General features: G+C 36.1%; 1 protein-coding gene and 1 long non-coding RNA gene across 5 annotated transcripts in view; one reads left to right on the top strand and one right to left on the bottom strand.

Moving 5' to 3' along the window:
* LOC150019821 (uncharacterized) overlaps nt 1-15,800 on the top strand; it is a 121,173-nt gene that overhangs the window by 37,409 nt on the left and 67,964 nt on the right. The gene's annotated exons all lie outside the window — the stretch shown is intronic.
* Nucleotides 1-15,800, bottom strand: part of LOC150019823 (protein MFI-like) — a 50,385-nt gene that overhangs the window by 24,703 nt on the left and 9,882 nt on the right. For 2 of the 4 annotated variants that reach the window (XM_090266698.1, XM_090266697.1), the window contains exons 3-4: nt 7,145-7,198; nt 4,989-5,119 (exon numbers count right to left, since the gene is read on the bottom strand). In XM_090266698.1, the coding sequence (XP_090122824.1) occupies nt 4,989-5,119; nt 7,145-7,198 (185 nt within the window). Of the gene's footprint in view, nt 1-4,988; nt 5,120-7,144; nt 7,199-10,396; nt 10,570-15,800 lie in introns of those variants that run through there. The other 2 variants (XM_090266700.1, XM_090266699.1) reach the window with 2 other exon arrangements.

Raw genomic sequence — 15,800 nt, 5'->3', positions numbered from 1 at the left:
TCAAAAGAGCATAAGCACCCCTGTGTTCCTTGCAACATTATTTACAATCACCAAGATATGGAAGCAGCCCAAATGGCTAAAACAACTATGGGACTTCTGGCCAAGATGGAGGCCTAGACTGACACACTTTGTCTCCCTCCACAACTAAGAATGAATACATCCACTGCAAAACCAGAAATAACCAGAAGTTCCAGAAAATAAAGCTACATGGATGAAGTTATCAAGAAGTGGTGCTCGTCCAGACGGGTAAGAGGGGCAAAGCCAGGGCGGAGAGGTCAAGCTGTGCTGGCCGCAGCAGCTGCGGCAACGGCAGTGGGACGGCAGTAAGCACAGACATCCATATTTAAAAAGAGGCGAGAAACACCTGGGGAGCACCCCTGGCTGCAGACTATACCCGTCAGCTTGTGATTCCAATGCCAGGGAAGGCAGACCCCCATTGCCTCAGACTGCAAAGGCTGGAAGGGATGGGGACAGAGGAAGAAGCTCCCGGTCTCTCAGTGGAGAGTAAACAGCAAGAGTCCATCTTGGACCTCCACCCCCACACAAAACGCCACAGCATGGTGAGAAGGGTCACCTGGTAGTGACGAGTGCATGGGGCTCTGCCCCCAATAGTGTAGGAGGTGTGACAGCCTCGCCCAGGAAACAACGGGAAACACAAAACTGTCAGGATGGCAGGGATCATGATAGAGATCCCAGTCACCCAGCTGACCAGGCAGCAAATAAATTGCTTTGGGTAGTATGGACATTTTAATGATGTTAATGCTTCCTATCCATGAACATGGTATGTGCTTCCACTTATTTGTATCTTCTTCAATTTCTTTCTTCAGTGTCTTATAATTTTTCATGTATAGGTCTTTTAGAACATAGGTTAGGTTTATTCCTAGATATTTTGTTCTTTTTGTAGCAATTGTGAATGGGATTGTTTTCTTAATTTATCTGTCTGTTAGTTTGTTATTGGCACATAAAAATGCAACTGATTTCTGGATATTAATTTTATTTTGGATATTAATTTTGTATTCTCTTACTTTGATGAATTAATTTATCAGTTCTAGTAGTTTCTTGGTGAACTCTTTGGAGTTCTCTAGTACAGTATCATGTTATCTGCAAACAAAGAGAGCTTTACTTCTTCTTTTCCAATGTGGATGCCTTTTATTTCTTCTTCTTGTCTCATTGCTGTGGCTAGAAATTCCAGTACTGTGATTTAAGAGAGGTTTTGTTTCTGATCTTAAGGGCTATGCGTGCATTTTTTGACTGTTGAGTATGATGCAGGCAGCAGGTTTGTCATATATGGCCTTTATTATGTTCATTTATGTTCCCTATATTCCCACATTGCTGAGCGTTTTGACCATAAATGGGTGTTGGATTTTATCAAAAGCTTTTTATGCATCTATTGATGTGATCAAGTGGTTTTTATCCTTCATTTTGTTTATGTGGTGAATCACATTTACTGATTTGTGAATGTTGTAAAGGGAACAATTCAACAATACTAGGATATAACCCTAGTAAACATTTACGCACCCAACATAGGAAAACCTAAATATGTAAAGCAAATCTTGATGTACATAAAAGGAAAGATAAACAGAAATATAGTCATAGTTGTGGATTTTAATATCCCTTTGACTTCAGTGGATAGATCTTCCAGGAAGAAAATCAATAAGGAGACAGTGGCCTTAAATGTACACCAGATCAAATGGATTTAGTTGATATCTTCAGAGCATTTCACTCCAAAGCACAATATACATATTTTTCAAGTGCACATGGAATGTTTTCTAGGATAGACCACATATTGGGACACAAAAGAAGTCTCCATAAGTTTAAGAAGATTGAAATTATGTCAAGCATCTTCTTTGACCATAATGCTATGAAACTAGAAATAAATCACAAGGACGCTGAAAACACACAAAGAAGTGGAGGCTAAATAACGTGTGAATGGGTCAACAATGAGATCAATGAATAAATCAAAAGATAACTTGAAACAGTCCAAAATCTGTGGGACACTGGGATAGCAATCCTAAGAGGAAAATTCATAGCATTACAGGTGTATCTTAAAAAAAAACAAACAACAAGAAAAAGTTCAAATAAACAATCTAAATCACACTTAAAGAAACTTAAAAAGAGTAACAAACAAAGCCCAAAGTAAGTAGAGGGAAGGAAATAATAAATATTAGAGAAGAAGGAGATGAATTAAAGTTAAAAAAAAAAGATACAAAAGATCAATGAATCCCAGAGCTAGCTCTTCGAAAAGATAAACAAGATTGACAAACCTTTAACTAGACTCATCAAGAAAAAAAGAAAAGGGACCCAAATAAATAAAATCAGAAATGAAAGAGGAAAAATAACAACTGACACCAAAGAAATACAAAGTGTTGTAAGAAAATATTATGTACAATTGTATGCCAACAAACTGGACAACCTGGACAAAATGGATAAATTCCTAGAAATATAGAAACTTCCAAATATAAATCAGGAAGAATCAGAGAATCTGAATAGACAGATTACACCTAGTGAAATTGAAAAGTAATCAAAAAGCTACCAACCAGCAAATGCCCTGTGCCAGATGGCTTCACAGGTGAATTTTACCTAACAACCCAAGAAGAACTAACACCTTTCCTTCTCAAAACATTCAAAAGGCGGGAAGGCTCCCAAACTCATTTTACAAGGCCAGTATTATCTTAATTCCAAAACCAGACACAGACACTACAAAGAAAGAAAATTAAAGCCCAATATCCCTAGTGAACATAGATGCTAAAATCCTCAACAAAATATTAGCAAACTGAATATAGCAGTGCATCAGAAAGATCATACAGCATGATCTATGTATTTTTAAAAATATGACTGTAACCTTACATTTTCTTTTAAAAATAACATAGAGCTATTTTAGTAGTAATAGAAAAAAATTATACTTAAAATACTTGGACTTCTGGTGAAGACAGAGGCATAGATAGACATGCGTTGCTTCCTTGGGTGACCAGAAAGAATTACAACTATATCTCAAAACAAGTAACAACAAGAACTATTAGAAAATCAAGTTGTATAGGGTTGACAACCAAGGATTTAAAGAAGCCACATTCATCCAGATGGGTAGGAAGGGCAGAATCACAGAGAGGCATGGAGACGCAGTGTAGCATGGAGAGGTGGAAGTGGCAGTGGAATGGGCAGTTCCACACTCATGTGAGGTGGATCAAAATCAGTAGGGATGCCTTGGATTTGTAAGTGATCCCAGCCCCAGGCCAGACTGCACAGCCCAGCGTTCCAGAGAAGGAAAGATAGATCCCCATAACTTCTGGCTGTAAAAACCAGTGGGGGCTGGGATTGTGGAAGAAACTTCCATATTTTCAGGAGTTTAAAGGGCCCGAATGGACTTAGAATGTACACAAACCCACCCACTCTGGGATTCACTACCAGGGCAACAGCTGGAAGGGCACCAGTTGCATACGGGAAGTGGGTGAAGTGACTGGAAAGGGGGCAAGTGCCAGGCAGATGTCCAGAAGCCAGGCAGTGGCATTGTCTCCTCTCTGAGCCCTCTCCCCACACAGAGCCTCAAAGTGGTGAAGTGGGTTGCCCCACTCATGCGATTACATAAGGCTCTGCTCCACACAATTTATAGGTGCCTTTTCTAAGACAGGGAGTCAAAGTTGTCCTACCTAACACACAGAAACAAACACAGGGAGGCTGCTGAATTGAGGAGACAACGAAATATGGCTCAAATGAAAGAACAGAACAAAACCCCAGAAAAAGAACTAAATGAAGTGGATAGGTCAACCTATCAGATGCAGAGAGTTCAAAACACTGGTGATCAGAATGCTCAAAGAATTCATTGAATATGGCAAAACATAAGGGAATAAATGAAGGTTATACTAAGTGAAATAAAGAAAAATATATAGGAAACCAACAGTGGAGAGGATGAAGCAGAGAATCAGATGAATGAGTTGGAACACAAGGCAGGAAAAAGCATTCACTCATAACAGCTGAAAGAAAAAAAATAATTCAAAAAATGAGGTTAGTCTTAGGAATTTCTGGGACATCTTTAAACATACCAACATATGAATCATAGGGGTGCCAGGAGGAGAAGAGGAAGAGCAAGAAATTGAAAACTTATTTGAAAAAGTAATGAAAGAAAACTTTCCTGATTTGGCAAAGGAAATAAACATACAAGTCCAGGAAGCACTGAGATTCCCAAACAAGTTGAACCCAAAAAGGAGCACATCAAAACACATCACAATTAAAATGCCAAAGGTTAAAATAAAGAGAGACTCTTAAAAGCAATAAGAGAAAAGCAGAGAGTTACTGACAAAGGCATTCCCATGGGACTATCAGCTGATTTCTCAAAAGAAACTCTGCAGGCAAGAAGGGAACAGGCAAGAAGTATTCAAATTAATGAAAAGCAAGGACCTACAATCAAGATTACCCTATCCAGCAAAGCTGTCATTTATAATGGAAGGGCAGATAAAGTGCTTCTCAGACAAGGTAAAACTAAAGGAGTTCATCATCACCAAGCTATTATTACATGAAGTGTTAAAGGGACACATTTAAGAAAAAGAAGAAAATCAAAACTATGAACATTAAAAAGGCAACAAATTCACAACTATCAATAACTGAATCTAAAAAACAACAAACTAAGCAAACAACCAGAACAGGAACAGAATCATAGATATGGAGATCATTTGCAGGGTTCTTAGCTGGGTGGGGGAAGGGGGAGAATGGAGGAAAAGATGCAGGGATTAAGAAGCATAATTGGTAGGTACAAAATAGATAGGGGGAATGTCAAGAATAGCACAGGAAATGGAGAAACCAATGAACTTATATGCATAACTTATGAACGTGAACTAAGGGGGAGATTTCTAGAGGGAAGGGTGGTACCTGGCAGAGGGGGGCAAAGGGGGAAAATTGAGAAACTGTAATAGCATAATCAATAAAACATTTTAAAAGAAATGACAAAAATCTTTAAAATACTATACACTTCTTTAGTAAGTCTTTCATCAACTTACATTTGCCTCATCCATTCTATTTTTCTAAGTTTTCTTCTCTTTTCCATATCTTGTCTTCTCTTCAGTTTAGAGAAATGAAATTTGCATTCCTTTTTGTCTCCCACCGTTACATCTTCAGTGGACATCCAAAACTTTTGAGAAATAAAAAATGAATATATAAAATTTTGAAATACTGATTATGGGGTTATCTGACTATAGACAGAACGTCTATATGCTCAATAGGAATATGCCAAAATAGAAGCAGAAAATAAGATAGACTCTTTTAAGGTATTTCTAATTTCAGCGATGAGTGAATGGCACATTGTGCCTTTGGAGGCACATGTCATAGAAAGACAGACAAAGTACTAGTGTAATGATGTTCTCAATAGTGTTTGATGAATGAATAAATGGATATACATATTCTAAGAGTGTTTTAGCTCCGAATACCAACAGACCTGACCTACTTTTAGTGCTGGTGGCTTTTGAAGATTGTAATCCTCAAGGAGTATAGGCATCCTTCAAGAACACATAAGTATCCATTATGTCCTGAGAGTTTGTGGTTTCCCCTGTATGACACTTTATCCTAACTGGCTGTCTATTTTCCTACTTCTGATTCATTCCCCTTCCCCCACCACACACACATTAAATCACAAGGAGAGTCTGCTTTTCTCCACAACACTCTTTATTTTCCACTATTAAAGAACATATTTACTGAATTATACTGAAATATCTTTATTACTAAATGTCTTTCTAACTACAAAGCAAACTACTTGAGGAGAACAATTATTCTTATTTACTGTTGTATATCTAGCATTTGGCACAATGCCTGACACATGGCCAGTTTGCAATAAAGCTTGCTGAATGAATGAATGCATTCCTTGATCATTTTCACTTTTCATACTTAGTATATTCAACATAACACATTCTATAACCTATCTATCAGAGATTAAGGATTTGATGAAGATACTTGAGGCCATATAAACAGATATGTAGAGCTTTATAGAACCAGATCATGTTAATCTACAAAATGTAAGTTTATGAATATCCTTAAGTAGAAAATGTCTCCAAAAAAGGAGATTAAACATGGGTGTCTATACAAAAGTTCCTGAATCACATATATGCATTAGGAACTATGCATATGTAAAATCATTCTGTTCAGTTAATATGAATACATGTTAAACTTCCCAACACCATAAAAATTCAAGTAATTTCCTGTTAGTCTCTTCTGTTCCAAGCTCTGTAAGAGAAAACATCATATTGTTTTCAAGAACTCCCACTTCTAGTCCAAGGATTAATATAGGATCAACAGCGCTTTCAAACTTGCTTTTATATAAAAATGGTAAATTGTTGAGTACCAGGGAGTATCTAAAATGGCTTCAATCAAAACTAAAAGTAGAAATAAATGTAAATTTAAAAAGATATATTTCTGTATCTTTTTTTCCTTCATCCTTACCTGAGGATATATTTATTGATTTTAGAGAGAGGAGAAGGGAGGGAGAGAGAGGGAGGAAAACATCAATGTGAGAGAGAAACATTGATTCATTGCCTCTCATATGTGCTTTGACTGGAGGGGACCAAACCTGCAACCCAGGAATGTGCCCCAAGCAGGAATCGAACCCACCACCTCCTGACCTATGGGATGACATTCCAAACAACTGAGCCACCCGGTCAGAGCTATTCCTGTGTTTTGAAGTTTATTAGTAACCCCAGAGTAGTTAACTTAGGCAATTTTTATCAGCTAAATTACTAGGATTTACTATTTTAAAAGATAATTATAAAATTAATTTTCAAAAAGACAAAGTAGCTTATAAATACATAGGATTCAAGATTATTAATATTTTCTCTTACTCTATCAGAAACAGGTCTCCAGCCATTGTTTTCTACACGATGATACCAGCCACTATGATCATCTTCCTGAATATTATGACTTTTAATATGAGATGCATATTTTGCTGAAAGTTTTGTGTAATCTCTAGGGCTATTAGCACACAGATCTTCAATATGTCTCTCAGTAAAAATTTTATAATATATTTTAGGTGGAAATTTAACCTGCAGATGGAAAAGTTCAAGGACCATTGTAATCTAATTACAAAATGATTTACATTCTAAAAGTTACAGCTTTTAAATGTCATGTAAATAAGCTTTAAAATTACAAATAAGAATTCATCCATACTTACACCACCTAATCTGAACCGTACATGAATGCCAGCAGCAGCATCTAGAAGCTCTGCCTATAAAAAAATTTTACTTTTCAATGTGTATATTGATTATTTATGAAGTAGATTAAGTGACTAAACTTCAAATAATTATTTTAAATTAGAAAACATTTTAAGATTTAATTTCTTATAGACATTTAATAAGTAAAAATCTTACATGAAAATTGGCAAAATAATATGAAATTAAGTTTCCTTTCTATATAATATATAAATATAAAGGTCAAATTATTTGTTATTCATAAAACTTTAAAATAAGTCCTCAAATATAAGATTTACATATTAAATATTATCTTACAGGTAAATTCAGAGGAAAATAATTATGATTGGTAAATCTTGTCCTATCTTTTACTAAATAAAAAATTGATGCTTAAATTTCTTAAGAATTATATATAATCGGTCTTCTAAATTTTAGTGCCCTGGACAAAATGGAAAAATAGGAAAAAAATATTTGGTACTCTATTAGAAGACGTTTCAACATTGTCTCCTGACAATGCAAAATTAGATGAGAAAAATAGATGTTATCTTAAATTGTTCAGTCCATAAAGTCCTAAAAATAATACTAGTTGTACATAATTTTCTCCTGAGTAAAAATTATACATACATACATACATACGGTCATAATTCAAGTATGAAAAAAGATGTGTTATAGCAGGATCTCAAAGTACATATTTATAAAATTCATGAAATATATACTTACATAAAATATATACTTTCATCTATGAGTCTGTTTGGAAAAAGTCCAGCCATTGTTAATATAACAAGAATGATTTGCATGACATCAATGTAACCTGTCAGCCAAGGAGAGTGGACTGGCATGTGCATGCATAAACAATGATGACTTCGCTGTACTAGTCAGTGGGGGCATTAGATGCCATTGAGTGAGAATGTGTACTGTGTGGCTGTCACATTCAAATGACTGAGCGAGTAGAGCAATGAATCTGCATCAAATTTTGCATTAAGCCTGAATATTCCTCTGTGGAAACTATTTGAATGATTCGGAAAGCTTCAGGGATGATGCAATGAGTGCAGTGCAAATAAAAGTATGGCACAAATGCTCCAAAGATGGTTGAGAATCTGTTGAAAGTGATCCACGTTCTGGAAGGCGTGCAACAAGCAGAACACCTGAGAATGTGTACAGACTGCAATCAAAGATCAGCAACTGACAGTGCAAGAACTAGAAGGTGATCTAGGGATTCCAAAAACTATTGTGTTTGAGATTTGGAAGCAGAATCTTGGCATGAAATGTGCCATGGCAAAATTTGTTCTGCAGCTTCTGCTCCCAGAGCAGAAGGAACATCATACTGCAACTGGGAGAACTGTGTGAGGTCCCAAGGTGCCTACTTTGAAGAGGACTGAGACGTCATTGTACTATGTACAATGTTTCTTATAACTTGTAACTTCCTCAGTAAATGTCTATTTTTTCATAGTACATAGCTGGATACTTTCTGAACAGGCCACACACATATATACGTGTGTGTATATATGTGTATATATGTATATACCCTTTTTCTACTAACATAGGTGAATCTTAAATGTACAGCTCCGCGAAGTTTTACCCTTCCTGTTTTAGTCAGTTAGGAGGGGCTGACAGATCAATCCAATCAGAGATTGAGCTTGGTAAAGACTGAATTGCAGTTTTAGTAATCCATATCTAGGTTCTCCTCTTCTAAGTTTTCCTGTTTCTCAGATGTATTCTCCTCAACTATGACAGACTATGTGAAACTCAGTCATATTCTTTGGAAGATTTGAGCTTACTTCTTTATTCTTCTACCATATATAGGCTCAAATAAAGGTGGGGGTTTGTATATTTGAGGTAGTTCCATTCCCTCTAGTATGACTTTGTTTTTTAAGTTTATGAGAGATTTCATTTACTGTAACAGTGTTATTTGAAGTGGACTTAAAGCCCTGACTGGTGTGGCTCCATGGGTTGGGTGTCATCTCACAAACTGAAAAATCGCCAGTTTAATTCCTGGTTAGGGCACACACCTGGGTTGAGGGCCAGGTTCCTAGTTGGGACCTGTAAGAGGCAACTGATTGATGTTATTCTTGCACATCAATGTTTCTCTCCCTCTCTTTCTCCCTACCTTCCTCCTCTCTAAAATAAATAAATAAAATCTAAAAAAAGGTTGACTTAGATTAGTTGTAAATTGGTTCACTGAAAATCCTAAGGCAATCAAAAAAAGTTAAAAAGAAGTATAATTTATATACTAAGGGAGAAGAGGAAATATAATAATATAAAATGCTCAATTAAAACCAGAGAAAGCACAAAAAGGGTGCAAGACAAAGTAAGGAGAGAGGGAGAGAGAGAGAGAGAGAGAGAGAGAGAGAGAGAGAGAGAGAGAGAGAGAGAGAGAGAGAACAAAGACAACAAATACCCTTAGGCAATACTGTTAGGAAATGGTTAACAAGTTAGATCAAACTATATCAGTAATCACCTTAATTATCAATGGTCTGAATATACCAATTAAAAGACAGAGACTGTCAGATAAATAAAAAATAAGACCAAACTATATGTTGTTTACAAAAACCCACTTTAAATATAAAGACAGATTGGTTAAAAGCAATGGGATGGAGAAAGATATAGCACTTTAACACTAATCAAATGAAAGCTGGGCAGCTATCTTAATTTCAGACAAAGCTGAACTCAGAGGAAGGAAAATTATCAGAAATAAAGAGGAACATTACTTGATGATAAAGTGGTCAATTTTCTAAGAAGGCATGAGAGCAATCCCTAATGTGTATATGCCTAACAACAGAGTGTCAAAATATGTAAGGCAAAAACTAATAGAACTGCAAGGACAACTAGAGGAATCACCATCAGTAATTGACAGACTAGCAGACAGAAAATCAATAAGGCCATAATTGGACATAAACAGCACCATCAATAACTGGATCTCACTAACGTTTATTGAACACTTCATCCAACAATAGCAGAATATACATTCTTCTCAGTCCCACATGAAACATTTACCAAGATAGAACTCTGGGCCATAAAACACAACTTAACAAGTGTAAAAGGACAGAAATGATACAAAGTATGCTCCCAGGCCCCAAGGGAATTAAACTAGAAATCAATAGCAGAAGGACAGTGGAAAGTCCCAAAACTTGGAAATTAAACAACACACCTCTAAATAACAAATGGGTTAAATAAAAAGTCTCAAGATTTTACATTTTAAAATATTTTAAAATAAATGAAAAGAAACTACAACTTACCAAATTTGTGAGATGCAGCATAGTGCTTAGAGGACAATATACAGCATTGAATGCATATATTAGAAAACAAAGATCTGAAATCAATAATCTAAGCTTCCACCTTAAGAAACTAGAAAAAGAAAATGAATTAAGTCAAAAGTAGGGAGAAGACATGAGATGAAAAATAGAACAGAAATCAGTGAAATTGAAAAGAGAAAATGAAATAAACTAAAAGCTGGTTCCTTGAAAAGATCAGTAAAATCAACAAACTTCTGGCCACACTAAGAATCTGGTTAATGGTTACACAAGGGTTTGCTTGTAATGACTCACTGAGTTATAAATTTATGTATAAGAAATTTTTATATGTGTTTAATACTTCAATAAGTTTTTAAAAGGAACAAATACAATCACATTGAGTTTATAAAGTAGCTTCACAATTTTAAGAAAGAAAAAATGATGCTGTATCAAAAAATAATATTCTTGCCCTGGCTGGCATGGCCTAGTTGGTTGGGCATCATCCTGCAAAGTGAAAGGTCACTGGTTCCAATCCCAGTCAGGGCACAGGCCTAGGTTGTGAACCAGATCCCCAGTTGAGGTGCATGCGAGAGGCAATCAATTGATGTTTCTCTCATACATCAATATTTTCCTCCCTCTCTTTCTCCCTCCCTTTCCCCACTCTAAAAATAAATAAATAAAATCTAAAAGAAAATTTTAAAAAATAATGTTCTTACCTCCTTAGGATTAATAAATCTTACTATCTGCTGTGGTTTCCCTTGTCTTCTTATGTTAATCAAACTTTTAAAGTGTTGGAATATAGTGACATTCTAAAGGTTCAAACACATAAAATTTTATGGTCAAAACTGGGAAAAATGAGAAAAAAATCATAAAATAGATATTATATATGAAAACTAGGTTTTAGAATATTATCCACTCAGGGTTTCCTTTGACAAGCCAAGGAATGTTGGTATTATTCTCACAAAGAGTTTTACCCTTAAGTTTGTAATTGTATCACTAGCAATTATAAATAGAACATCCAGAACTTTGGTTGGGTCACTTCTGTATACTCCAGACTAATCTAGGAGAAAGATAAAATACAGCCTAGTGATTAAGAATATCGACTACGGCATAATATGGTCAGGTTCAACTGTTAGTACTTACCAGCTGTATGACCCTGGACAAGTTGCTTAACCTCTCTGCTCAGCTTCATGTCTAAAATACAGGAATGATAGTAGCTATCTCATACAGCTATGGTTCAAAATGAGTGCGTTAATAGTTGTAAAGCACTCAGAACAACTCCTGGTACAAGAAAGCACTCAATAAATATTATCTATTATTATCAATACAGAATCCTTTTCATTCCTGTAAGTAATTCCACTGATTTACAAACCCTATCTACTTTTCATATTAGTGCAAATTTAGTCAAAAAGTTCTCCAAACATGGAAAACAATTTCTTTGGTAACCTTCTCCTCATACCCTATTTCATCAAAAAAAAAAAAAATCCTAAATAACTCTTGGTAAACTCCCTCTCCCCAGCTTGCTTATGTTAAGACAAATCAGCACCAATATCACAATCTGAGGTGCCATTGCAATTGCTTGTGGAAGATGATGCAGCCACCATCAACACAGATAATATGCATTCTGAAAAAAGATATACTTTCCCCTAAATAAAACCCAAAATTGAGCATTAAAAAATATGGTGATTTAAAATCTGGATAGGATCTTCTAAATATGTAGATTACTGTATCAGACCACCCACAAACTTAGTGACTTAAAGCAACAACTGCTTTCTGTGGGTTGACAGGGAACTTCTACTGGTCTTGCTTGGACTCAGGTACATGGCTGTAGTCAGCTGCCAGATCAGCTGGAGCTGGGTGATTTAATATGGTCTCACATACATACGTGGGACTTCAGCTTGGAATGTTAGAACATCTGGGGTGGTTTGGCCTCTCTCTCTACATATACTTCCAGTGTGCATTTCTTCACAGCATGGAGGTTTCAAAGTACCAAAGAGAGAGAAAGTAGAAGTTGCAAGGCTTCTTAAGGCCTTAGATTGTAAGTCATATAGTATCGTTTATTCTGTATTCTATTGATCAAAGTCAAGCCCTAGCAGGCCTCAAGAGGTGAAATTCAAAGTGTGACCTATAGGAAATTCCACATATACTTTGACTTCACTCAGAGGTGGCCCTAAAGGACAGGAATGAAGACAAATTCTTCCAAGGGACAGGACCTCAAGTAGCATAAATGGCTGTATATTGTACCTGGAAAGAAAGATGACCAGAGGTACAGATCTACAGATGTGCAGTGACTGATGGTTTGGCTGGGTGGTCAGGAATTTGGAAAAAAATGGTTAGAAGATTGGTGACAAGAAGGAATGGAAAAGAGGTCAAACCACTCACCTCCAAATATACACCAAGTGCATTTGTGTCCCATGTGGATGCTCACCAAACAGCAATCTCAGCAAAGCAGAACTTTAATAATTATGCAGACAAAGTGACTAGTTCTTTGGAGTCAGTCAGTCATTGTTCCTAGCCATTGCTCTCATTGCCCAATGGGCTCATGAACAACGTGACCATAAGGCAAAAATGTAGGTTATTCATGGGCTCAGTAACATGGATGTCTACTCACTATCTCTGGCCACTGCCACTACTGAGTGTCCACTTTGCCACAAGAGAGACTAACACTGAGCCCCTGATATGACATCATTCCTTGGGGTCATTAGCCAGCTTCCATGTGGCACATCGACTAGTTCCACCACAGAAGGGGCAACACTTTATTCTCACTGGAAGTGATACTTTTCCCTTTTGTGTGCACACAAAAACCACCATCTGGAGACTTTCAAAATGCCACCTTCATTGTCATAGTTCCCCATAACATTGCTTCTGATCAGAGAAATTGCTTCACAGCAAATATAGTACATCAGTGGGCCCATACTTAATGAAAGTCACTGATATTACCTTATTTCCTGTCACCCTAAACCAGTGATTTTCAATCAGTGTGCTATAGCACTCTGCTGTGCTGCAAGAATTTTTAAAACATGCAATACCTGATTATTTAGTCAGGTGCACTGACCTCTTTCCCCTTAGATTATCAAAAAAATGACAACAACCAACATAACAGCTGTCTAGTATGAATGAATCAAAATTATACCTATTGTTGTCAGATCTGAAAAATATATTTTTGGTGTGCTGCAGAATTTCAGCTATTAGTTTATGTGCCCCATGAGAAGAAAAATGTTGAAAAGCACTGCCCTAAACCAACTGACCTGAAAGAATGTTGGAATGGCATTTTACAGACTCCGTTACAGTTAGAGTTTCAGAGATAAACTTTTCAGATTAGAGTGATGTCCACCATGTTATAGTATATGATCTGAATCAATAACCAACATATGCTGTAATTTCTCCCACAGCCAGCACTTACGAGGCTGAGAATCAAGGGGTGGAAATAAAAATGGCTTCCTCTCAATTTTACCCCTAATGATCCACTAGTGAAAATTTTGCTTCCTCTCTTGTACCTTTGGGCTCTGTACATAAAAGCATTAGTACCACAGAAGAAATGCTTCACCAAGGTGCACACTAATAGTTATATAAACTTGTAATTCAATGAACTTCTTTAAGAGGATTATTCTGAATTCTTTGTCAGACGGTTCAGAGATCTCTATTTCTTTAGGATCAGTTATTGGAGCTTTATTAGTTTCTTTTGCAGTGTCATATATTTGCAATACATATATTCAATAGGGGGCTTGTATTAAGGGTATATGAAAAATTGTTCCAGGTGAGTTTGAAATATAGTAGTAGAGAGGATGAAACTTGGTGTTTAGAATATTGGGAGGATATGTGAGGAAAAGGGTAGGGATATATATAACCTCAACATATATAAGCTGTCAAATAATCCTATGTTAGCATGATGGAACAAAAAATAAAATTTTAAATATTCTTTTTTAAAAAGATTTTACTCATTTATTTTTAGAGTGAGAGGAGGGAAGGGAGGAGAGGGCCAGAAACATTGAGGTGAGAGAGAAACATTACTATGTTTCCTCTCGTATGTGATTGGTGGCCTCTCGATAGGTTGCCTCTTGTATGCGCCCCAACTGGGAGGACCAGTGCAACCCAGGCATGTGCCCTGACCAGGAATTGAACCAGCAACCTTTCACTATGCAGAACAACACCCAACCAACTGAGCTGCACTGGTCAAGGCAGTTTAAATATTTTTTAAAGCAATAAGGTAACAAGTAGAGGAACTGAAAAATAATAATTTATGATACCAGCAAGGGAGATAAGCAGGGTTGTAAAAGATAAGTAAGATAAATACCCTACCTTTTCAGAAAGTCAATAGATCACTTCTAAAGTTGATAAATAAAAAATAATTATACAAGCATATTATTTAGAAGCATGAAACTAACTAATAGAAGATCCAAAATTTAGTTTTGGTGGCTGCTTTTAGGGTTTGAAGGTGAAAAAAGAGTGAGGTGGCATAAAAGACTTGCTTTTTGGTATACGCTTTAGATTGTTTTACTTATATTAAAGAAATATATTACTTTGATAAAAAATTTTAAAATTATAGGAAAACCTACATTTACATTACTATCATATGCAAATTATTCACCTATAAGACCATGTAATATGCTAAAACTATGTGCATCCTTATTTAGAAGTCACCCATTGGGATACTTGAAGTAGAATATATCTAGAATCAAGATAAAATATATTCTCTTTATATATTAGAACTATTTTAATTTGCATTATACTTGAACCATGACATTCATGGTTAGCCCTTTTTCAGAGTTTCTAACCACTTTTTAAGTCCAACTTTGCAGACATATCTTCTACATACCAGATACATCCCTCTTAGAGCCATTTACCACACTGATCTAATTTGAATTAATTGCCATTTTTAAAGTAATCCTTCAGGTTTGTTTGTTTTCTTTCTGTTTCTTTTTGTTTTTATAGCATTGTTTTTTTCATAAGTGTCAGCTGATCCTTGGTTGTCCATTAATACAGTCATGTGCCACTTAACAACAGAAATACATTTTGAAAAATGCATCATTAGGCAATTTCATCATTGTGCAAACATCATAGAGTGTACTTGCACAAACCTGGATGCACAGCACACTATACACTTAGGCTATATGGTATACCACTGTCACATATGCAGTCCATCGGTGACTTATATGGTACAAGATCATTAAAAATGAAAGTGTGTCAGTTCTTCTAGGGAGCAAGTATCCTGTGCTTTTGTATAGTCTCCTATTTTCCCACTGTTCACACTGATGAATGGGAAGATTGCCTGGGAGCTTTGTGATGTGAATGGAATAAGTTAATCAATAGGCTTTCTTACAGAGGGGTGGTCAAATAGCCAGGGTGACTCTCAAGTACTAAAATTAAGAGGGTTTTTATGTGGAGTGTCAAGTCCATGCTAGAAATAGCT

Source organism: Furipterus horrens, unplaced genomic scaffold (assembly GCF_987537825.1).
Source record: "Furipterus horrens unplaced genomic scaffold, mFurHor1.1.pri manual_scaffold_2, whole genome shotgun sequence".
NCBI lineage: Eukaryota > Metazoa > Chordata > Mammalia > Chiroptera > Furipteridae > Furipterus > Furipterus horrens.
Note: the sequence above shows the minus strand (reverse complement) of the source record. Positions and strands in the feature narration are given on the sequence as shown.